The sequence below is a fragment of the Tympanuchus pallidicinctus genome, unplaced genomic scaffold, assembly GCF_026119805.1.
Source record: "Tympanuchus pallidicinctus isolate F22 unplaced genomic scaffold, pur_lepc_1.0 scaffold167, whole genome shotgun sequence".
NCBI classification, from domain to species: Eukaryota; Metazoa; Chordata; class Aves; order Galliformes; family Phasianidae; genus Tympanuchus; species Tympanuchus pallidicinctus.
Genome location: NW_026294687.1, coordinates 1 through 24,389, shown reverse-complemented (window position 1 = coordinate 24,389; position 24,389 = coordinate 1). Strand labels below are relative to the sequence as shown.

Below are 24,389 nucleotides of genomic sequence, written 5' to 3'. Positions count from 1 at the left end.
GGGCCTCGGGGCTTGGTCCGGCCTGGGGAACTGGAGATTCATAGAATGAGTTGGGTTGGAAGGGACCTTTATAGGTCACAGAGCCACAGAATGGGTTGGGCTGGGAAGGATCTTAAAGATCACAGAGACATACAATGGTTGAGTTGGTTTGGGAGGGATCTTGAAGACCACAGAGATATAGAGTTGGTTCAGTTGGGTTGGAAGGGGTCTTATAGACCACAGAGCCACAGAATGGTTGGGTTGGGTTGGGTTGGGTTGGGTTGGAAGGGGTCTTACAGATCATGGATCCACAGAATGGTTGGATTGGGTTGGGTTGGATTGGGTTGGGTCGGGTTGGAAGGGTCTTATAGATCATGTAGCCACAGAATGGTTGGGTTGGGTTGGGTTGGGTTGGGTTGGAAGGGTCTTATAGATCATGGAGCCACAGAATGGTTGGGTTGGGTTGGGTTGGAAGGGTCTTATAGATCATGGAGCCACAGAATGGTTGGGTTGGGTTGGGTTGGGTTGGAAGGGTCTTATAGATCATGGATCCACAGAATGGTTGGGTTGGGTTGGGTTGGGTTGGAAGGGGTCTTGTAGACCATGGATCCACAGAATGGTTGGATTGGGTTGGGTTGGGTTGGAAGGGTCTTATAGATCACAGAGCCACAGAATGGTTGGGTTGGGTTGGGTTGGGTTGGAAGGGTCTTATAGATCATGTAGCCACAGAATGGTTGGGTTGGGTTGGGTAGGGTTGGGTTGGAAGGGTCTTACAGATCATGGATCCACAGAATGGTTGGGTTGGGTTGGAAGGGTCTTATAGATCATGGAGCCACAGAATGGTTGGATTGGGTTGGGTTGGAAGGGGTCTTATAGATCATGGATCCACAGAATGGTTGGGTTGGGTTGGGTTGGAAGGGTCTTATAGATCATGGAGCCACAGAATGGTTGGATTGGGTTGGGTTAGAAGGGGTCTTATAGATCATGTAGCCACAGAATGGTTGGCTTGGGTTGGGTTGGGTTGGAAGGGGTCTTATAGATCATGGAGCCACAGAATGATTGGGTTGGGTTGGGTTGGAAGGGGTCTTATAGATCATGTAGCCACAGAATGGTTGGGTTGGGTTGGGTTGGAAGGGTCTTATAGATCATGGATCCACAGAATGGTTGGGTTGGGTTGGGTTGGGTTGGGATGGGTTGGGTTGGGTTGGAAGGGTCTTATAGATCATGGAGCCACAGAATGGTTGGGTTGGGTTGGGTTGGGTTGGAAGGGTCTTATAGATCATGGATCCACAGAATGGTTGGGTTGGGTTGGGTTGGGTTGGAAGGGGTCTTATAGATCATGGAGCCACAGAATGATTGGGTTGGGTTGGGTTGGGTTGGAAGGGGTCTTATAGATCATGGAGCCACAGAATGATTGGGTTGGGTTGGGTTGGAAGGGGTCTTATAGATCATGGAGCCACAGAATGGTTGGGTTGGGTTGGGTTGGAAGGGTCTTACAGATCATGTAGCCACAGAATGGTTGGGTTGGGTTGGGTTGGAAGGGGTCTTATAGATCATGGAGCCACAGAATGATTGGGTTGGGTTGGGTTGGAAGGGGTCTTATAGATCATGGAGCCACAGAATGGTTGGGTTGGGTTGGGTTGGAAGGGTCTTACAGATCATGTAGCCACAGAATGGTTGGGTTGGGTTGGGTTGGAAGGGGTCTTATAGATCATGGAGCCACAGAATGGTTGGGTTAGTCTGGGTTGGAAGGGTCTTATAGATCATGGATCCACAGAATGATTGGGTTGGGTTGGGTTGGAAGGGGTCTTATAGATCATGGAGCCACAGAATGGTTGGGTTGGGTTGGGTTGGGTTGGGTTGGAAGGGTCTTATAGATCATGGAGCCACAGAATGGTTGGGTTGGGTTGGGTTGGGTTGGGTTGGGTTGGAAGGGTCTTATAGATCATGGAGCCACAGAATGGTTGGGTTGGGTTGGGTTGGGTTGGGTTGGGTTGGGTTGGGTTGGAAGGGTCTTATAGATCATGGATCCACAGAATGGTTGGGTTGGGTTGGGTTGGGTTGGGTTGGGTTGGAAGGGGTCTTATAGACCACAGAGCCACAGAATGGTTGGGTTGGGTTGGGTTGGAAGGGTCTTATAGATCATGGATCCACAGAATGGTTGGGTTGGGTTGGGTTGGGTTGGGTTGGGTTGGGTTGGAAGGGGTCTTATAGATCATGGATCCACAGAATGGTTGGGTTGGGTTGGGTTGGGTTGGGTTGGAAGGATCTTATAGATCACAGAGCCACAGAATGGTTGGGTTGGGTTGGGTTGGGTTGGGTTGGGTTGGGTTGGGTTGGGTTGGAAGGGTCTTATAGATCATGGATCCACATTATGGTTGGGTTGGGTTGGGTTGGGTTGGGTTGGAAGGGGCCTTACAGATCATCCAGTTCCAACCTGGCCAGCCCAGAACTGCCGACAGGGAACGAGGCCAAGGGGCTGCGCCAGCACCGCATCCAGCAACAACCATTAACCAGAGTGGGAGAAGGGCACTTTCCGTGCTGTGATTTCCCCACGTCAGCCGTTACCGTGGCGGTGACTTCCCTGAGGGCCACCATGAAGACCCCTCATTGGCAGCCAATGAGCTGAGCTCCGGGCTGTAAGGCTTTGGGTGCGGAAGGAGCACGAACGGCCGCTCCGTTCTCTCTGTGAGGCCTCCAGGAGCTGCCCTGGGGGCTGCGGCCCTGCAGGGACGGCCCCGGTGAGGGCAGAGCGGGGCATGGGGTCCCACCCGAGGGCCGTCAGAGCCAGAGGGAATTTCCTCAGCCGTCACCATGGGGCAGCAGCAGCAGCAGCAGCAGCACACAGCGGCACAGACGGGGACACAGACAGACTACGGGGCACGCGGGCAGCGGGGCGGGAGGGGACAACGTGAGATCGCTATGAGATGAGAACGTGCTCACTTACACAACTCGCCCACCCTCCTGAGGCCAGAGGCGGTTCATAGACAGAGCAGCGCGGACATGCAGATGGAGAGCAGGAAGAGAGCAATGAGAGAGAATGTTAGCTCCGGTCCGGGGCAGCAACCACACGGAGTGAGCAGACGTCGGCGTGCGGCCGCCCGGCGGCTCCGGGGCCGGGGTGGATGCTGAGGGGTTCTGGGGATTCAGGAGGTTTTCCTCACTCGCTGAGGTGACGTTTGTGTGCGTGCTACGGGAAATGGGACATCGGTCATTGCGTGAGGTCAACAGCCAAAGCCTGAACAGTTGGACGGAGATATTTGGAAGGGCTGAGAACGGGGGGGGGGGGGGGGGGGGAGAGAAGGAGGGAGGGAGGAGGGATGGGGTGGGAGCAGAATGGGGGACGGAGCAGGGGAGAGGGGAGAAGAGGGGGAGGAGAGAACGTAAGCATGAGAAGAAATGGTCCACGGCAAGAACAAGAGCGGCAAATACAGATCAACATCTTCGGAACCTACGGATGTGTGGGCGCTAAGGGCTTTGGTTTGTGTGACTGCGAGCACCACAGGTCAGCGGGGGTCGCTGGGGCTCCGCAGAGCTCTGCAGAGGGGACGATGGCTGCTGCAGCGCAGAGGAGCCTGAGTGAACGCCTCGCCAGGAGCCTGAGCTACAGCACAGCATCAGCACCGGGCCAGGAGGAAACCAACCAGCGCGGGCACCCCATGGGACGTGGGGCACGACGCACGGCCAAGCGGGCACTGCGGACCCCCTGGGTTCCTCCTACACTCTCACCACCCCCAGCAGCAGCACGGCGCTGCCCGGAGCCCTCGCTGTGCCCAAGGTTCAGCTCGGCAGCGGCTCGGCAGCTGCCGTCGTCACGAGGCCATCGTTGGGTTCATCCACAGCTTTGCTTTTTGTTTTTTGTCCCGTAGGTCGTGCTCACAACGCAAAGGAATTGGCTGGGATTTCTCAGCACCGGGATCCAGCGGGGAGGAAGGAGCAGAGCCACCGTTCTGCTGCGCCCTCGTGCCGCCACGCGCTGGTGTGCTTGGCCAAAGGAGGGAGCGCGAGCAGCAGGCGCTGAGCCAGAGCTGAGGAACGGCGCTGGAGGAGCTCAGCTCAGCCCCGCACGGCCCCAGGAGGGATGGTGGGCATGGAGGAAGTGCTGTTAGCCCCTGGGAGCGCCAGGCACTGCCACCAACTTGTCTTGCCATGCCGTGCCAGGCCACGCTGTGCCGTGCCGTGCTGTGCCGTGCCGTGCTGTGCTGTGCCATGCTGTGCCGTGCCGTGCTGTGCTGTGCCATGCTGTGCTGTGCCGTGCCATGCTGTGCCATGCTGTGCTGTGCCATGCTGTGCTGTGCCGTGCTGTGCTGTGCCATGCTGTGCTGTGCCGTGCTGTGCTGTGCCATGCTGTGCTGTGCCATGCTGTGCTGTGCCATGCTGTGCTGTGCCGTGCCATGCTGTGCCATGCTGTGCTGTGCCGTGCCATGCTGTGCCGTGTCACGCTGTGCCATGCTGTGCCATGCTGTACCATACTGTGCCGTGCCATGCTGTGCCATACTGTGCCGTGCCATGCTGTGCCGTGCCATACTGTGCTGTGCCATACTGTGCTGTGCCATGCTGTGCCATGCTGTGCCGTGTCATGCTGTGCTGTGTCATGCTGTGCCGTGCCATACTGTGCTGTGCTGCACCATGCCATGCTGTGTCATGCTGTGCCATTCTGTGCCGTGCCATGCTGTGTCGTGCCATGCTGTGCCGTGCCATGCTGTGCTGTGCCATGCTGCGCCATGCTGTGCCATGCTGTGCTGTGCCATGCTGTACCATACTGTGGCATGTTGTGCCATGCTGTGCTGCGCCATGCCGTGCCATGCTGCGCTGTGCCATGCTGTGCTGTGCTGTGCCGTGCCATGCTGTGCTGTGCCATGCTGTGCTGTGCTGTGCCATGCCGTGCCATGCTGTGCTGTGCCATGTTGTGCCATGCTGTGCCATGCCGTGCCATGCTGTGCTGTGCCATGCTGTGCTGTGCTGTGCCGTGCCATGCTGTGCTGTGCCATGCTGTGCCATGCCATGCCGTGCCATGCTGTACCATACTGTGGCATGTTGTGCCATGCTGTGCCATGCTGTGCCATGCCATGCTGTACCATACTGTGGCATGTTGTGCCATGCTGTGCCGTGCCATGCTGTACCATACTGTGGCATGTTGTGCCGTGCTGTGCCGTGCCATGCTGTGCTGTGCCATGTTGTGCCATGCTGTGGCATGTTGTGCCATGCTGTGCCGTGCCATGCTGTGCTGTGCCATGTTGTGCCATGCTGTGCCGTGCCATGCTGTGCCGTGCCATGCTGTGCTGTGCCATGTTGTGCCATGCTGTGCCGTGCCATGCTGTGCCGTGCCATGCTGCGGTGACTTGCTGTGCTCAAGCAGTGAGCCCGAAGTGGCAGAGGACTCCAACACGCACTTCCAGCTCTCTCCCTTCATCCTTTTCCACACCGGAGCATCTCACCCTCTGGCTGCTTTCTCTCAGACGGTTTTGCAGCTGATGACAGAGCTGGGCTGGAGGTCTTCTGTCCAGAAGGAGCCCCACTCACAGCTCTTCTCCTGCACCGAGGTGCGCATCCCTGCGCTGTGAGGCTGCCGTCACTGAGTGCCTCTCATTTGTCCCCCTTTGGGCCACCAGTGCTGCTCCGCTCCTCCTGAATCCCACTCTGGACAAGCACGAATCCATCCCACACCGTTTCACTGCACCACATGTAACCGGTGGGTTACACAGAAAGAGGTGGCTTTGCCCTGGCAGCCAGATGCCTAAAGGCTCATTTCTCTCCTCCCTTCCCCATCTGTACAGACACAAAGCAGTCGTGGCTCTCCTGAAACAGCACCTGAACAACTCGGCTTCCGCAGCCGAAGCTCTGCTTCTCCGTCTGCTTGGCCGCTGCTGAAACGCAAAGATGCAAAGGAGCAAAAACAAAAAGCCTCGCACCTGCACTGAACCAGAGCTGTGCTGACCCAACCCGGAGCTGCTGGGGGCTGCCATCAGACGAGCTTTGTGCCACCCCGTGATTCCGGGCCCCCGTGTTGGCGCTCGCTGCGCTCCTGGCTCCAGGCAGCACAGCTCACACGCAGCCCTGCGACCCCATGGGGGCAGCGCAGCTCTGCAGGGCCGGGCGGCCACAGCCGGGAGCAGAATGAGACCCCGAAGAGCGACGCCTCCGAGCCACGCAGAGCTGCCTTGGAAACCGTGAGTCAACCTGGGGAGCCACGACTTGGGCTCCGCGCAGCTCCTGGCCGCGCCGCTCTGACTCACTGAGCGCTAATCAGAAACGTTACACCTCTGTTGGTTCACGACAGCTTTATTGTGGTAATGGATGGCACAGCTGCGGGTGGCTCCTGAACCGCGTGCGGCTCAGCGGCTCTTCACTCCCGACCCTCGCGCTGCTGCGGGTTTCGGGGCCTCCCCACACGCAGCGGTCAGAGGGCAGCGAGGCCGGCGTGTTCCCAGCTCTGGGGTCACATCCCAAGGTCCCGCGCCACAGCGGGGCCCCGTGGGCAACCCTGACGGCCACGGGAGAGAGCAAAGCGTGGGCACGGCTGCAGCGGGGCCTCCTGGGCAGGCTCAGCCCATCTGCACGGGGGGACGGAGGGCTGGGGAGGGCGGGACAAACGTTCCCTCTATTGAATGCCTCAACTCTGAGCTTAGGTTCTCAGTATTCCTCGGCCTCTTTTCCAGTGCCTCTCGTCAAAGGTCCTCCTGGGACAGACCGCCTTGGGAGGAGACACAGAGTTAGAGAGATGGAGAAAGCGCTTCAGCCCTCTGCTCCTGGAGGTGCCCCCCTGCGGGAACACATCCGTGCGCGCTGCAGCGCGGCAGCAGCCCTCGCTCTTGGATGCAACTGCTGTAAATTCAGGATGCAACGCAATTCGAATCGAATTCCAGCCACAAACCCCACGAGCGCACAGCGACCGCCCCGCTCCTCCTGCCTGCAGCGGCGCTTCAGAGCCTGGGGAGGCACCGACTGTGATGGCAGCTCATGGGGGGCTTCTGCCAGGGGTCTTGCTCAGCCCTGAGCCCTGCGGGACACCGGCTGGCTCCAGAACGGTGCTGGCTGCATTAAGTGTGCTGGCTCCAGAATGGTGCTGGGTCCAGAACAGTGCTGGCTCCAGAATGGTGCTGGGTCCAGAACAGTGCTGGCTCCAGAACGGTGCTGGGTCCAGAACAGTGCTGGCTCCAGAATGGTGCTGGGTCCAGAACAGTGCTGGGTCCAGAACAGCGCTGGGTCCAGAACAGTGCTGGCTCCAGAACGGTGCTGGGTCCAGAACAGTGCTGGCTCCAGAACAGTGCTGGGTCCAGAACGGTGCTGGCTCCAGAACGGTGCTGGCTCCAGAACGGTGCTGGGTCCAGAACAGTGCTGGCTCCAGAACAGTGCTGGCTCCAGAACGGTGCTGGGTCCAGAACAGTGCTGGGTCCAGAACAGTGCTGGGTCCAGAACAGTGCTGGCTCCAGAACTGTGCTGGCTGCAGGTAGGAGCTGCAGTTCAGCTCATGGCTCTTTCTGGAGCAGTGCAAAATATGAGCACGACGGAGATGCTGCAGCCCAAGGCAGGGCACGGCCCCATTGCCTTCCACATTCGCAGGAGCTCCAGCACAGGCCCTGGCTGCAGGCAGCACTGTGCTCTCCTTGTGCCCATCCCACAGGGCTCAGGGCTGCAGGTCCCACTGCATTGCAGCACTGCTCTCCTTGTGCCCATCCCACAGGGCTCAGGGCTGCAGGTCCCACTGCATTGCAGCACTGCTCTCCTTGTGCCCATCCCACAGGGCTCAGGGCTGCAGGTCCCACTGCATTGCAGCACTGCTCTCCTTGTGCCCATCCCACAGGGCTCAGGGCTGCAGGTCCCACTGCATTGCAGCACTGCTCTCCTTGTGCCCATCCCACAGGGCTCAGGGCTGCAGGTCCCACTGCATTGCAGCACTGCTCTCCTTGTGCCCATCCCACAGGGCTCAGGGCTGCAGGTCCCACTGCATTGCAGCACTGCTCTCCTTGTGCCCATCCCACAGGGCTCAGGGCTGCAGGTCCCACTGCATTGCAGCACTGCTCTCCTTGTGCCCATCCCACAGGGCTCAGGGCTGCAGGTCCCACTGCATTGCAGCACTGCTCTCCTTGTGCCCATCCCACAGGGCTCAGGGCTGCAGGTCCCACTGCATTGCAGCACTGCTCTCCTTGTGCCCATCCCACAGGGCTCAGGGCTGCAGGTCCCACTGCATTGCAGCACTGCTCTCCTTGTGCCCATCCCACAGGGCTCAGGGCTGCAGGTCCCACTGCATTGCAGCACTGCTCTCCTTGTGCCCATCCCACAGGGCTCAGGGCTGCAGGTCCCACTGCATTGCAGCACTGCTCTCCTTGTGCCCATCCCACAGGGCTCAGGGCTGCAGGTCCCACTGCATTGCAGCACTGCTCTCCTTGTGCCCATCCCACAGGGTTCAGGGCTGCAGGTCCCACTGCACTGCAGCACTGCAGCACTGCAGAACTGCAGGGCGGTCGCTGTGGCGGTGCTGGGTGATGCCGTTTATCTCAGGACGGGTCCAAGGACTGGAACCCGTGCCCTGCAATGGGTCACCTACATTTATGCTGACTGCTCTTCGCATCACCTTCCGAATTTACAGCAGTTTCATAGAAGGGAGGAATTCTCACACCGAGGCGGAGCGGCCGGCGTCACGGCGTGCTCCGTTTGCAGCGGATTTCCTGGGGAGCGTGGCAAGAATTTCAACCAAGAGCAAAATAATGTCAGAGCTGCGAGGCTCCGGGAGGGGATGAGGAGCACTGCAACCCATGGGGGCACAGAACACGGAGTGCTCAGCGTGGGGAAGGGCATGGATGGGGGAAGGCATTCCCTGCAGCTGGGGAGGAGGAGGAGGAAGACAGAGTCTCAGCACAGGGGGTCACTGCAGCCATCCACGGCCAGGGCAGAGCTTTGGGGGGGTTGTTAAGGGAGACGGGGGTGGGGATGCAGTGCTGCAGTGCGGGTGGTGACCCGTGGGCATGAAGGAGGGGCAGGGATGGGGCAGAAGTCCTCAGGAATGGGGGAATTCGCACACCTACGGGCACCGGGACGCAGTGATGTGGGACACGGGAAGGCAGAGGGGGGGGAGGTGGGTGTGGGACGGCAGGGTTTACAGGTGGGAGCCGTGGGTGCTTTTCACTGATCGCTCCGGGAGACCCAAAAAGGGGGGAGATGGACGCCCCAGCACCCCCAGCACCAGCTGGAGTGGGGTTGGGGGGTTGGCTGTGCCTCACACTGCCCCCAGCAAAGGGCCCAAATCCTGCAGGTGGGCTACAGAGACACCGTGTTTGGTCACCAGCAGAAGATCAGGACTCCCCCCTCCCCCATCCCAGCGTAGCTGCAGATGTTCCAGACCTGGAGCAGTGCACGCCTTGCTCCAGACGGCCCTCGGATGCAGCTGACCCAGCACAGGACCCTGGGGTCCCAGCTGAGCAGCACAGCGAGGAACCGCCGCTCTGCAGGGAGCGGCCGCAGCGCCGACGTGGGGCCGAACCCATCAGAGCGAAAGCGAAAGATCCAGAGGGTTTCCTTCCACTTTGTGATGGCAACCACGGGGCTGGTGCCCGCCAGAAGTGGGTCAGCGGGGCGGCGGGGGCCGCTCCTGGGGGGGGGGGGGGCTGCAGGGCACGGTAACCCCCCCCCCCAGCTCCGTTCCAAAACGCCTCCAGCTGTGAGCGCACGGCACGGCTTGGAGAGCCGCCGCTGCACCGAGCGCAGCACGCGCAGCTCCTCGGCTCAACGCTCCCTTCAGCTCGCCCTTCCCAGCTCCTGGCTGACCCTACGGTGTGGGCATGGCAGGGGGGGCAGCATGGGGGGGGGGGGGTGGGAGCTGCTCACTGGAGGGCAGCGGGGCGGACGCAGCGCAGAGCGAGGCGCTCGCTGAGCATCTCGGAGCCTTCAGAGGCTTTGCTCTCACATCTCCGGTTGCCATCGGGAGCTTTTTGGTTTTGCTGTGTTTTACACGTAGATCTGTGGGGAAGCTGGGAGCTCCTGAGGGCGTGAGGGAGAACTTTGTGCTGCGGGGTGGGGGGCAGAGCCCAGGCACGGCTGCACACAGAGGTGGGGGAGACTCCATCTCTGCAGGGAGCCAAACCCACCTGGAAGCTCCGTGTGCAGCTGCTGGAGGGGCTGCTGGGGAGGGAGAGGGGGGGGAGCTGCAGGGGTCCCTTCCAGCCCTACATCTCCGGGTTCCATCAGCCTGAGCACAAACCCATGTGGGAAATGGAACCCCGACCCTCAGCGCCCCGCAGCGCAGCCGGCGCCGCTGCCGTGCCCCACGACCGGCAACGTGGCCCCGCAGCCCGACGACGCTCAGAGCCCTTCCAGATGAAAAGCACCGGGGAAACAGACGTCGCTGTTAACGGCTCGGGAGAAAACATTTGGAAAGGAAACCCACGACAGAACACGGCGGCTTGACGGGAGCGGACAGAGGAGGGGCGGCCGACGCGAGAGCCGAGCGCGGAGCAGCGGGCAGCAGGCGCAGCCCCGGGGGAGGACGGCCGCGCCGCACCCCGTCCGAGCGGGACGGATGCCTCCGGGACGCCCTGACCCCCACCCGGCCCTCGGCACCGCGCTGCCCCGGGCGCCACGCGGCCTCTTACCGTGCCGCGACCACCGGAGACTTCTTGCCGGGATCCAGCGCGGAGCCGGCCGGCTCCTCCCCCAGCGACCGCGTGTCCTTGTTCAGCTGCTGCAGGCGGGAGCTCAGCTCGCTGATCACAGTTGGCTTGTCGTCGTCAGCCCCGTGGATCGGCCGGCTCTCCATGGGGTCCCCCCATAGCTTGGACCTTCTCTGAAAGAGGTAGCGTGGCCGGCCAATGCTGGCGGACGCCAGCGTGGCCGCATGTTGCTGGGAGATGAGCTCGCTGTCCGAAGACTGCTTCAAAAGTGGGTCCCTGAAAGTAACTGGCCCCTTGCTGAGCTGGGACTTGAGTTTTGGCTTTGGAGGCACTGGTGGCTTCTCGAGTATAAAAGTTTGTCCGTCCGCAAAGGAAGTGTACGTGTCAGTGGGCTCCCCGCTCTCCGAGGACAGCGTCGACATGCTGGAGACCGTGGAGATGGTGCTCGTGGTCTCCAGGTGGTGGTCGCTCGAACTCCTCGTGTCCACCTCTTCCACGCCCGAGTCGGCCGCCGACTCCGGGGCCGCTGGGGCGTCGGGGGGCTTCCCTGAGGGTGTTCCGCCCGCGGTCGGAGGAGCTCCTGCTGCCGCTGGTGCGGATGGCGTGCTGGGCGCCGCCAGGTGGCTGACGGGGGTGCCGGGGGTGGTGACCAGGACCCCGTTGGCGAACTCGTCGGGCGGAGGCACCAGCCCGATCTTGGCCAGCTCCTCCCTGGTCTCTTCGTCGCTCGAGGACAGCTGCGCCGGCGGCAGCGTCACGGTGTAGGGCTCCACCTCCTCCTCCGAGCTGCCCTGCCCCAGCGTCTTGTCGGCGGCGGCGGCTGCAGGGCTGCCCGGCCCCTTCCCCGCGGGGCTGGGCTGAGGCTCCGCTTTGGGCGGCTCCGCCGGCTCCGCGCACGCTTCGGGCACCGCCGGCTTGTCCTCCTTCAGCTCAAGTCCGATCTCGTCTTGGCCGTTACTTGTGGCGTGAACCATGATCAGGCCGGCGGTCTTCTGCTGCGACGTGTCCACGATGCTGATGATCATGGACTTCTTGTCTTCCGGCTTCTTCTCCTCCTTGCCGGGCGCTTCCACCCTCGCCTCGGCTTCTTTCCTCAGCGTGGACGGGGTTCCCCACGGGCTCTTGGCGGGGGTCAGCGCCGCCGCCTCGGCCGCCACGGCCCCTTTCGCTCCGGGCGAATAGGCGGGGGACACCAAGCTCTCCAGCTCCACCCTCTCCGGTTCTTTGGTTTGGATGTCCACGAACAGCGGCGCCGCTCTGTCGGAGTCCGGGCTGTGGATCGGGGTGGGCGACCGGGATGGGACTTGGGTGGAGAGGGCCCTCTCCCTTGCGGCCAGCGCAAGCGCCAGTGGCGAGTTGGGATCCAGGGGCTTTCCCGTCAGGGGGTGGATGAACGTAGAGGATGAGCTGCTAATTAATGGCTTTAAAGCTGAGACGGGGGAAGGCAGTAGTACATCTCGGCTTCCTAACAACCGCTCATCGATAGACCTGGACTGCTGCAGGGATGGCATGTCGCTGCTGGGGGGGGTGCCTTCGATGGCCCCGACCGAGAGGAAGACAGTGGATTTGCGCTTCTCGTCCAGACGTCGGTCTCTGTCCTTCATGACCCCAGCGATGGCAGTGGCGAAGGGGATGCTCGTGGCTTCGACCTGCGCGAGGCCGGCGTGGTGCTGGTAGTCCACGCCGCTCAGGCGATGGCTCCGGCGGGTGGGCGAGGGCTCCCTGGTGAAGCCCCCCGTGATGGACAGGGCCGCCCTCTCCTGCGCGTCCTCCACCTGCAGCTGCTTGACCAGAGGGCTCTTCTTCCTCTGCGGCTTGGTGGGAGCGAACAGGCTGACGTTGAACTGCCCCATGTTGGCGTAGGGGTTGTCGATCACCCTCCCCTTCCTTTTCAGCTTCTCCGGAGGGGTTGCGGACGGGCCGGGCCGGGGGATCTCCGTCGGCTCCACGGGGAGATGGGAGGAATCCTGCAGGATTATCATGGATCGGGCCCTCTTCTGCCTTTCGGGATAGGGGATGGACGTCCTCGCCTGATCGTACATCTCAGCCGCGCTGATGACCTGCGGCAGCCCGTGGAGCTTCGCCTCCAGGCTGGGCTTAAAGCTCGACCTGATGGTGTCGTAAGCTCTCCCTGGGGGCGGAGGTGGAGAGAAGGATGGAGGGGGGCCCGTGTCGAAGTAGTATGGAGAAGGAGGCGGGGGTGGGGCCGTCTGGGGGGGCGGTGGGATCCCGTGCCCTTCCCTAACGGTGTCTTGCATCGATGTGCTCCGCGGAAACTTCCCATCCAGCAAAGAAGCAGCAAGTTTCTCGTCTTCACCTGGAAAACCGGAACGACAGAGAGGTGAAGGAGCGCCCAGAGCACAGCACCCACAACGGCGTGGGGGAACCAGATCCCTTTCCTCCCCCCGCCCCGCATTCGTTTGGAGGTGGCCTCCTGCTCTGCCTTCTCTTGGCTTGACGCAAACATTTGCAGTTTGGCCCCTTGCTCACATTCCCAGAGCGGTTGGGTCATGGGAGGGCCTTGAAGACCATCCAGCCCCACCGGATCATAGAATCATAGAATCACCAAGGTTGGAAAAGACCTCAAAGCTCACCCAGTCCAACCGTTCACCCATTCCCAATAGCTCCCACTAAACCATGTCCCTCAACACAACATCCAGCCTTTCCTTGAACACCCCCAGGCTCGGTGACTCCACCACCTCCCTGGGCATCCATTGCAGTGCTGCCCACCTTTCTGAACAGTAACACTTCCTCATGTCCAGCCTGAATCTCCCCTGCCATAGCTTGAAGCCATTCCCTCTGCTCCTATCACTGATGACACGAGAGCAGAGGCCGACCCCCAGCTCACTGCAGCCTGCCTTCATGCAGCCATAGAGAGCAGTGAGCTCTGCCCTGAGCTCCTCTTCTCACACTGAACATTCCCAGCTCCTTCAGCCTCTCCTCATCAGCCCTGTGTTCCAGACCCCTCACCAGCTTTGTTGCCCTCCTTTGAACACGTTCCAGGGCCTCAATGTCTTGCAGTGAGGGGCCCAAAACTGGACACAGCACTCGAGGTGCGGCCTCACCAGTGCTGAATACAGGGGCACAATCACCTCTCTGCTCCTGCTGGCCATTTCTGATGCAGGCCAGGATGCCATTGGCCTTCTTGGCCACCTGGGCACACTGTGGGCTCCTGTTCAGCCCAGCATCCATCCATACCCCCAGGTCCATTTCCTCTACATCGTCCTCCAGCCACACCGCCCCATGCCTGCAGCGTCGCCTGGGGTTGTTGTGGCCCAAGTGCAGGACCCGGCATTTGGCCTTGTTGAAACTCATCCTATTGGCTTCAGCCCAGCTCTCCAGCCTGTCCAGATCCCTCTGTAGGGCCTCGCTACCCCCAGGCAGATCCACACTTCCAGCCAATTTGGTGTCATCTGCGAATGTACTGAGGCTGCACTCGATGCCCTCATCGAGGTCATCAATAAAGATATTGAAGAGGACAGGCCCAGCACCGACCCCTGGGGAACACCGCTCACAACCGGTCGCCAGCTGGATTTGACTCCATTCACCACCACTCTCTGTGCCCGGCCCTCCAGCCAGCTCCTCACCCAGCACAGAGTGCAGCCATCCAAGCTGCCAGCTTCTGCAGGAGATGCTGTGGGAGACAGTGCCAAAGGCTTTGCTGAAGTCTAGGTAGAACATCAACAGCCTTTCCCTCATCCACCAGATGGGTCACTGGATCATCGAATGAGATCAGGAGATCAGGATCGCACCGCACAGCACCTCCCCACGGCCTCGGGCAGCTCCAGGGATGGGGCACCCACCACCACAGACCCTCAAGTCATCCCCCATCGCTCTCAGCCCAGCAGACAGCGCTGCCAGTGAGGGACTGGGGAGGCACCACGGAGGGGACAGAACCAGAGAGGCTGAATGTTCCGTGCCACCCAACGTTGGTGGTCGGGTGGCAGCAGAAGATGGGCTGGCAGTGACTCCAGGTGGCCCAGAAGGCCCTCGGCAGCCCAGGCTGCACTGGAAGCGGCGCTGCCAAGAGGAGCAAGGAAAGGATCATCTCTCCGTACTCAGAACCTGTAGGTCACACCTTGAGTACTGAGCTCAGTTTTGGGCGCATCACCACAAGACAGTGAGACCCTGGAGAGCGTTCAGAGAAAGGCAATTAAGCTCTGGCTGGTCTGGATTGTGAGCCTTGCGAGTTGCAGCTGAGGGGACGGGGATTATTTAGTCTGCAGAAGAGGAACAGGGGGGACCTCATCGCTCTCCACAACAAGCTGAAGGGAGGATTTAGCATTCAACGTGGAGGTTGGTGGCCCTGCATGCGGCAGGGGGGTTGGAGATTCATGATCCTTGAGGTCCCTTCCAACCCTGGCCATTCTGTGATTGATTCTGTGAGGAAGTGGTCAACCTCATCTCCCACACAGTAACAGGACTAAAGAGAACGGTCTCAAGTTGAGCCAAAGAGACTGAGCTTGGACGTTGCCAAAATAATTGCCCATTGAGGGGACGGGGCGCGAAGGGGCTGCCCAGGGACGTGGTGGAGTCGCTGACCCTGGAAGCATTCAATAAATCTTAATGCCATGCCGTGAGGGACGTGGGGAGGCGTCCAAAGCCAGGCTGGATGGGGCTGTGAGCAACCTGGTCTGGTGGGAGGAGTCCCTGCCTGAAGCAGGGGGTTGGAAATGGGTGACCTTAAAGGTCCCTTCCAACCCAAACCATTCTATGCTTCTATGATTCTATTCCAGCCAAGCCGGCCAATCTCCAGCCCTGTGTGATGCCAACAGAAGGCAGCCCTGCTCCACTGCAGCCCTGCTGCATTGCAGCCCTGCTCCACTGCAGCCCTGCTGCATTACAGCCCTGCTCTACTGCAGCCCCGCTCCACTGCAGCCCTGCTCCACTGCAGCCCTGCTCTATTGCAGCCCTGCTCCACTACAGCCCTGCTCCACTGCAGCCCTGCTCCACTGCAGCCCTGCTGCATTACAGCCCTGCTGCATTGCAGCCCTGCTCCACTGCAGCCCTGCTCCATTACAGCCCTGCTCCATTACAGCCCTGCTCTGCTGCAGCCATGCTCCACTGCAGTCCACTGCAGCCCTGCTCTATTGCAGCCTTGCTCCACTGCAGCCCTACTCCACTGCAGCCCTGCTCCATTACAGCCCTGCTCTATTGCAGCCCTGCTCCACTGCAGCCCTGCTCCATTGCAGCCCTGCTGCATTAGAGCCCTGCTGCATTACAGCCCTGCTCCACTGCAGCCCTGCTCCACTACAGCCCTGCACCACTGCAGCCCTGCTGCATTACAGCCCTGCTCTACTGCAGCCCTGCTCCATTGCAGCCCTGCTGCATTGCAGCCCTGCTCCACTGCAGCCCTGCTGCATTACAGCCCTGCTGCATTACAGCCCTGCTCCATTGCAGCCCTGCTCCACTGCAGCCCTGCTGCATTACAGCCCTGCTGCATTACAGCCCTGCTCCATTGCAGCCCTGCTCCACTGCAGCCCTGCTGCATTACAGCCCTGCTCTATTGCAGCCCTGCTCCATTGCAGCCCTGCTCCATTACAGCCCTGCTCCATTACAGCCCTGCTCCACTGCAGCCCTGCTCCACTGCAGCCCTGCTCCACTGCAGCCCTGCTCTGCTGCAGCCATGCTCCACTGCAGTCCACTGCGGCCCTGCTCTATTGCAGCCTTGCTCCACTGCAGCCCTACTCCACTGCAGCCCTGCTGCATTACAGCCCTGCTCCACTGCAGCCCTGCTCCACTGCAGCCCTGCTCCACTACAGCCCTGCACCACTGCAGCCCTGCTGCATTACAGCCCTGCTCTACTGCAGCCCTGCTCCATTGCAGCCCTGCTCCATTGCAGCCCTGCTCTATTGCAGCCCTGCTCCATTGCAGCCCTGCTCCACTGCAGCCCTGCTGCATTACAGCCCTGCTCCATTGCAGCCCTGCTCCACTGCAGCCCTGCTGCATTACAGCCCTGCTGCATTACAGCCCTGCTCTATTGCAGCCCTGCTCCATTGCAGCCCTGCTCCATTACAGCCCTGCTCCACTGCAGCCCGGCCCCATTGCAGCCCCGTTCCACTGCAGCCCCCACACCCAACCATGCCCAGCTCTCCCACAGCGCAGCTCCTCGCCCCGCGCCTCCCACGTGCTGCAACGTGCCAGACGGAGCTCGGCAGCAGGTCTGGCAGAGATGTCAGCCTGCAAAGCACCCGGGGGAGGCGCTGCCATTGTCAGCAGCGTCCTCCTACCTGGGCACAGAGCGCACCCAGAGCTGCGTCCTGGCACAGCTCTGCTCTGCGCCGCAGCGCCCAGCAGTGCTCCACGCACCTGAGCAATCCTACCAACCACCTGCAGACGTGGAGCCCGTCAGGCTCCCACAGTTGCTGTTGCGCTCCTTCTGTTCCCAACTGATGCTTTTCTTCACGATACGAGGTTTTTTCCTAACAGGGTGCCCCCAAAAGACACCCGAAACGCTGCTGAGCGCAGCGCTAAGTTGGACCCCAAAAGGACCTCGGGAGGGCGAGCCGTGGGGCAGCGGGAAGCTCTGGGATTTCTAGGAGGACAAACACAAAATCCTGCAGCTAGAAGGAAGAACCCATTGGGAGCAGACAGGGGGAAGGATGGACTGGGAAAGAACCCCAGTGAGCTGAGGGTGCACCGAGCTGCACGGGGCAACACCTGCTCTGCATCCAAAGCAGCACAGCAGAGCAAAGGAGGGCATCTGCACCCCTGCTCTGCAGATGGGGAGGGCTCAGCACAGGAGGGACGCGGAGCTGTAGGAGCTCAGCCAGAGGAGGGCCAGAAAAATGGCCCAAAGGATGGAACAGCTCTCCTGTGGGGATGGGCTGAGGCTGTGCAGATGGAGAGGAGAAGGCTGCGAGGGGACCTGAGAGCAGTCTGTCGGTATCCAAAGGGGCGCTGCAGGAAAGGAGGGGATGGACTATTGGGCAAGGTCTGCGGTGATGGAATGAGGGGAAATGGCTTCAAGCTCAAGGAGGGGAGATTCAGGTGGGATATAAGGGAAAAGCCTTTCCTGGTGAGGGCAGAGAGGCACCGCACAGGCTGCACAGTGACTTTCAAGGCCGGGCTGGATCAGGCCCTGCCCTGGGCAACCCGATGGAGCTGTGGTGTCCCTGTCCAAAGCAGGGAGCTGCACGAGCTGAGCTGTGAAGGTCCCTTCCAACGCTAAGGATCCAACGCTTTCATGGTTCTAATGTGAGCAGGACAACTGTGAGAGATGGAGCAAAGGGATTTCATCCCCCTCACCCACCACCGATGACGCTGCACTCGTGTCCAGTTCTGGGGCTCTTAATACAAGAATCGCGTCAACAAAGAATCTCAGAATCACTCGGGTGGAAAAAACCTCTGAGACCCCCCAACCCCACACACTGAGATGAGCCCACTGCCCACCTCCCCCAGTGCCACATCCCTGTGCTCACCAAACACCCCCAGGGATGGGGGCTCCCCGCTGCCCTGGGCAGCTGTGCAGTGCTGACGGCTCTTTGCAGCACAGGTTGTTCCCAATTCCAACCCTCCCCGCTGCACCCTGATCCCATCCCCTCCCTTCCCATCCCCGTTCCCTGCGGATGGAGACCAACCCCTCCTTCACTCCAGCCTCCTTTCCCCAGTGGCACAGCGCTGAGCTCCCCCTGAGCCCCTCTGCCCCAACGCCGCCCCAAAACGCGGCCCTCCTTCAGCAAGAAACCCCACACCAGTGGGGTCACATCGGGGATCTCAGAGCTCTTTCCAACCTTAACTCCATGCGCCCACCCCCACACCTGCAAGGCTAACACGAATTCCTCCTGCTAAGCACATCCTTTGTTCACCCCTCTGCCTCAAAGCTGCCCTGGGCAATGGGCTGAGCACAGCCCCCGGGTGGGCACTGCAGCACTCAGACCTTTCTGTGGGGCTCAGGGACCCCCGAGCAGAGCTGCATGGAGCAGAGCACCCCCAGGGCAGAGCCAGCAGCTCCTCCAGCAACCCATCCAACCCCTCCAGCACGGCGTGCAGCACTGCTGGCTCTGGCCAACACAGTGATGCTTTCGTTGCCATAACAGCCTCCATCCCCGTGGGAATGCAAGGCACAGCTTCCACCTGGGAACCATTCCCAGGAACCAACCAGCAGCGCGGGGATGTGGGGATCCACACCCTCCATCCCATCGCTGTCCCTGAGCCCCTCTTTCCAGGACCCCTCTCTGCGGGCTCCCTGTGTTGCCGTGGAAATGTTGGCTCCCTTTGCAGCAAGGCAGGCTTTCCTTAATTCCTTTTGCCTCGAGAAACGCTGAGATGCTGATGCGAAGCTCTCTACCTTTCTGGCCCGGATTGCTGCACAGCCACGCAATGCTCCACGTGCAGACAGCACCCAGCCCCCCACCAGAGCCCCCCCAGCCCTCCTGTGTGCACAGCCTGCCTGGCACGCCGTGGGTGTCACACTGGGTGTCACACAGTTGGTGTCACACTGTTGGTGTCACACTGTGGCCGTCACGCACAGCTCACAGAAGGCTCTCAAACACTGCAGCCCCATCCCCAGCGCTCAGGTTTGGCTGTTTTCCATTTCAGCCAATCCTAGGAGATGTATCCCAACCCGGCCCGACTTGCAGGATCCCTCAGCAAGGAATCCATTGCAGTGAGAGGGGGAGGGATGGGCGCTGCTGCCCGGCGCTGCCTGCACCGATCCCTGCCTGCTGCATTGGACCCACGGCGCTCACAGCCCTTTCCAGCCCAACCAGCGACGGGTCCACGATTCCAAACCTCCTCTGCACCACTGAATCATGCAGCTGCATTCATGTGAAATTGCCACGGGCTGCTTTCACAACCACAGCTGAACTCCTTACGGCACGGATCTCGCCTTGAACAAATCCCTCTCTGCTTTACGACCCGTCTCTGAGCTCAGACGCTGTTTCACACAACGGCTCCCCTTCAAAACAACCTGGAGCCGGACTGAGCCTCAAGCAGCCCCTTGCTCACAAGCATTTCAGACATCTGGAGCACGAGCAGCACGCACTGCTGCCCTCCCCATGCGCTCCCAGGCGCAGCACAGCACTCATCTCTGCTGCCGGCACGCCGCGATGCCGTCCATTCAACACCCACTCCTCCTTTCTGAGCTCATCTCCTCCGTTTGCTTTGCAGATTAATCACACGCACGCCGCAATACCGCCGGCTTTCTACAACTCTCAGCCCCGTCTCACGTGGGACCGCAGGCAGCAGCTGCTCTTACACAAACACAAACGCGAGGCGCAGAGGCGCCGTGCGTAAAACAAAGCGCGTTTTGCATGCGGCTCTTCGCCTTTGCCCGGGTTCCTCTCACATCCTGGCTGGGATTGCGCTGCTCTCCGCTGCGTTTCTAGGCAGAATTTACTTCCTATCTGCTCCCGGTGTGCATTAAAGGCACAATCAGTTCTGGCATCACCGCCGCATCCAAAGCCTCATGAGGGATGAGCAGCCAGCGCAGCTCCAGCCCCACGGACCAGCAGGGGAAACCCAGTAACACACAGCACAGAAAACCGGGCCGCTCCACTGCCATGGGGCCACCACCTCCCGTCCATCCTGCCATCAGCCTTGCCCATGGCGCCACCACCTCTTGTCTACAAGCACCACCACCTCTTATCCATAGTGCCACAGCATCACAGAACTGTAGGGGTTGGAAGAGACCTCTACAGCTCATGGAGTCCAACCCCCTGCCCAAGCACTTCCTGCACCAGGTCGCACAGGTCGGCATCCAGGCGAGACGTGAACAGGAGACAGGAGACCCCACAGCCCTGGCAGCCACGTCCCATTGGGGTCCCCACGTCTCATTGAGGTCCCCACGTCCCATTGGGGTCCCAGAGTGCCACTGAGGTCCCAGAGTGCCATTGAGGTCCCCATGTCCCCTTGGGATCCTCCATGTCCCATTGGGGTCCCCACGTCCCATTGAGGTCCCCACGTCCCATTGAGGTCCCCACGTCCCATTGGGGTCCCAGAGTGCCACTGAGGTCCCAGAGTGCCATTGAGGTCCCCATGTCCCCTTGGGATCCTCCATGTCCCATTGGGGTCCCCACGTCCCATTGAGGTCCCCACGTCCCATTGGGGTCCCAGAGTGCCATTGAGGTCCCAGAGTGCCAGTGAGGTCCCCATGTCCCCTTGGGATCCTCCATGTCCCATTGGGGTCCCCACGTCCCATTGGGGTTCCCATGTCCCATTGATGTCCCCACATGTCATTGAGGTCCCCATGTCTCATTGAGGTCCCCATGTCTCATTGGGGTCACAGCATCACAGAATCACAGGGGTCGCTGGGGACCCCCAGAGCTCATGGAGTCCAACCCCCTGCCCAAGCACTTCCTGCACCGGGTCGCACAGGTCAGCGTCCAGGCAAGACGTGAGCATCTGCACAGAAGGAGACCCCACAGCCCTGGCAGCCACGTCCCATTGGGGTCCCCACGTCTCATTGAGGTCCTCCATGTCCCATTGAGATCCTCAAGTGCCATTAGGGTCCCCATGTCCCATTGGGGTCCTCCATGTCCCACTGAGGTCCTCCATGTCCCATTAGGATCCTCCACATCCCATTGAGATCCCCATTTCCAATTAGGGTCCCCACATCCCATTGAGGTCCCCACGTCCCATTGGGATCCCCACATAGAGACACACTGAGAGCCATAGAGACACATTGGGACCCATAGAGACACACTGGGACCCATAGAGACACATTGGGACACATAGAGACACCTTGAGAGCCATAGAGAAACATTGGGACCCATAGAGACACATTGAGACCCATTGGGACCCATAGATAAATGTTGAGACCCATAGAGACACATTGGGACCCATACAGCAGATCGCACAGGTTGGCATCCAGGCAGGTCTCTGCCCCCCACACCTCAGATATTCACAGACCTGGATCAGGTCCCCTCCCAGCCTTCTTTCCTCCATGCTGAACAGCCCCAGTTCACTCAGCCTTTTCCCATAGCAGAGATGCTCCAGGCCCCTCACCATCTTTTGGCCCTCCGCTGGACTCTTCCCAAGAGCTCCCTGTCTGTTTTGTGCTGGGCAGCCCAGAACTGGACGCAGTGCTCCAGGTGAGGCCTCAGCAGGGCAGAGCAGAGGGGGAGGATCGCCTCCCTCCACCTGCTGGCCACGCTCTTTTTAATGCACCCCAGGATGCCGTTGGCCCTCTTGGCCACAAGGGCACACTGCTGGCTCATGGCAACCTGCCGTCCACCAGGACACCCAGGTCCCTCTGTGCAGAGCTCCCCTCCAGCAGCTCATCCCCCAGCCTGTATTGGTGCCACCACCTCTTATCCATGGTGCCACCACTCCTCCTCAAGGTGCCACCACCTCTTGCCCACTGTGCCTCCACCTCCTGTCCATCCTGCCATCATGCCTTGTTCATAGTGCCACCACTCCTCCTCTGTGGTGCCGCCACCTCTTATCCATGGTGCCACCACCTCTTGTCCATGGTGCCACCATTCCTCCTCCATGGTGCCACCACCTCTTGTCTGTAAGTGCTACGACCCCCTGTCCATCCTGCCACCAGCTCTTGTCCATTGTGCCACCACTCCTTGCCCACGGTGCCGCCACCCCCTGTCCATCCTGCCATCATGCCTTGTTCATAGTGCCACCATTCCTCCTCTATGGTGCCACCACTCCTCCTCTATGGTGCCACCACCTCTTATCCATGGTGCCACCACCTCTTATCCATGGTGCCACCATTCCTCCTCCATGGTGCCACCACTCCTTGTCCACTGTGCCTCCACCTCCTGTCCATCCGGCCATCATGCCTTGTTCATAGTGCCACCACTCCTCCTCTATGGTGCCACCACCTCTTCTCCATGGTGCCACCATTCCTCCTCCATGGTGCCACCATTCCTCCTCCATGGAGCCACCACCTCTTGTCTGTAAGTGCTACAACCCCCTGTCCATCCTGCCACCAGCTCTTGTCCATTGTGCCACCACTCCTTGCCCACGGTGCCTCCACCCCCTGTCCATCCTGCCATCATGCCTTGTTCATAGTGCCACCACTCCTCCTCTATGGTGCCACCACCTCTTCTCCATGGTGCCACCACCTCTTGTCCGTGGTCTCATCACATCCTGCCACCTCCTATCCGTGGTGTCATCACCTTTAGACTGTAAGTGCCACCACCCCCTGCCCATCCTGCCATCGTGCCTTGTCTACAAGTGCCACCACCTCTTGTCCATGTGCCACCATGCCTTGTCCATCCTATCCCCACCCCCTGTTCACAGGGCCACCAAGCTCTTGTCCACGGTGCCACCACCTCCCGTCTATAAGAGCCCCCCACCTCCTGCCCATCCTGCCATCGTGCCTTGGCCACAGTGCCACCATGGTGCCACCACTCCTTGTCTTTGGTACCACCACCTCCTGCCCATCCTGCCACCTCTGATCTATGGTGCCACCACCTCTTCTCCACGGTGCCACCACTCCTTGTCCACTGTGCCTCCACCTCCTGCCCATCCTGCCACCTCTTATCTATGGTGCCACCACCTCTTCTCCATGGTGCCACCACTCCTTGTCCACTGTGCCTCCACCTCCTGCCCATCCTGCCACCTCTGATCTATGGTGCCACCACCTCTTCTCCACGGTGCCACCACTCCTTGTCCACTGTGCCTCCACCTCTTGCCCATCCTGCCACCTCTGATCTATGGTGCCACCACCTCTTCTCCATGGTGCCACCACTCCTTGTCCTCTGTGCCTCCACCTCCTGCCCATCCTGCCACCTCTGATCTATGGTGCCACCACCTCTTCTCCATGGTGCCACCACTTCTCGCCCATCCTGCCACCTCTCCTCCGTGGCGCCACCACTCCTTGCCACCACCTCTTGTCTCTAAGTGCCACCACCCTCTGTCCATCCTGCCACCTTCCCTCGTCCATAAGTGACAACTCCTGCCCATTGTGCCACCACCTCTTGTCTCTAAGTGCCACCACTCCTTGCCCATCGTCCCACTGCCCCCAGTCCGTTCTTCTCCCACCCCTGCCCCCAATGCCACCTCCCCCTGCCCACCCCCCACCCCCCCTGCTGCACCCTGTGCTCTGCAGACTCTCCCCTTCACCCTTCCCTGCCACCACCGCAGCCCCAACGTCCTCAGGGCAGAACTCCGCAAACGATCCCATTTGGAGACCTTTATGGGATCCCATTTTGAGTCCTTTATGGGATCCCATTTTGAGTCCTTCATGGGGTCCCATTTTGAGTCCTTTATGGGGTCCCATTTTGAGACCTTCATGGGATCCCATTTTGAGTCCTTTATGGGGTCCCATTTTGAGTCCTTTATGGGATGCCATTTTGAGACCTTCATGGGATCCCATTTTGAGACCTTCATGGGGCCTCATTTTGAGTCCTTTATGGGGTCCCATTTTGAGACCTTCATGAGATCCCATTTTGAGTCCTTCATGGGGTCCCATTTTGAGTCCTTTATGGGATCCCATTTTGAGTCCTTTATGGGGTCCTATTTTGAGACCTTCATGAGATCCCATTTTGAGTCCTTCATGGGATCCCATTTTGAGTCCTTTATGGGGTCCTATTTTGAGACCTTCATGAGATCCCATTTTGAGTCCTTTATGGGGTCCCATTTGGAGACCTTTATGGGGTCCCATTTTGAGTCCTTTATGGGGTCCCATTTTGAGACCTTCATGGGGTCCCATTTTGAGACGTTTGTGGGATCCCATTTTGAGTCCTTCATGGGGTCCCATTTTGAGACCTTCATGGGATCCCATCTTGAGACCTTCATGGGATCCCATTTTGAGTCCTTTATGGGGTCCCATTTTGAGTCCTTTATGGGATCCCATTTTGAGTCCTTCATGGGGTCCCATTTTGAGTCCTTTATGGGATCCCA

The 24,389-nt window shown here is 60.2% G+C and overlaps 1 protein-coding gene and 1 long non-coding RNA gene across 5 annotated transcripts; both read right to left on the bottom strand.

The window, feature by feature from the left end:
• Positions 1–442: 442 nt before the first annotated feature.
• Positions 443–12,899, bottom strand: LOC128078261 (SH3 and multiple ankyrin repeat domains protein 3-like). 4 transcript variants are annotated; one of them, XR_008205496.1, is made up of 3 exons: positions 10,569–12,899; positions 2,399–2,943; positions 443–572 (listed from the first exon to the last, which is right to left on the bottom strand). XR_008205496.1 is itself a non-coding variant. In XM_052678280.1 (2 exons), the coding sequence occupies exons 1-2, from the start codon at positions 12,842–12,844 to the stop codon at positions 2,919–2,921; spliced, it is 2,301 nt and encodes a 766-aa protein (XP_052534240.1). In that variant the 5' UTR covers positions 12,845–12,899; the 3' UTR covers positions 2,341–2,918. The 4 variants fall into 4 exon arrangements, 2 of the variants coding, with proteins under 2 accessions (XP_052534240.1, XP_052534238.1); XR_008205495.1 differs by lacking the exon at positions 443–572 and adding an exon at positions 964–1,308; XM_052678280.1 differs by lacking the exon at positions 443–572 and having other exon boundaries at positions 2,341–2,943.
• Positions 12,900–23,576: 10,677 nt separating this feature from the next.
• Positions 23,577–24,378, bottom strand: LOC128078267 (uncharacterized). The gene is made up of 4 exons (XR_008205515.1): positions 24,279–24,378; positions 24,135–24,182; positions 23,847–23,870; positions 23,577–23,798 (listed from the first exon to the last, which is right to left on the bottom strand). It is a non-coding gene; the product is annotated as an uncharacterized LOC128078267 (long non-coding RNA).
• Between the last annotated feature and the right edge of the window lie 11 nt (positions 24,379–24,389).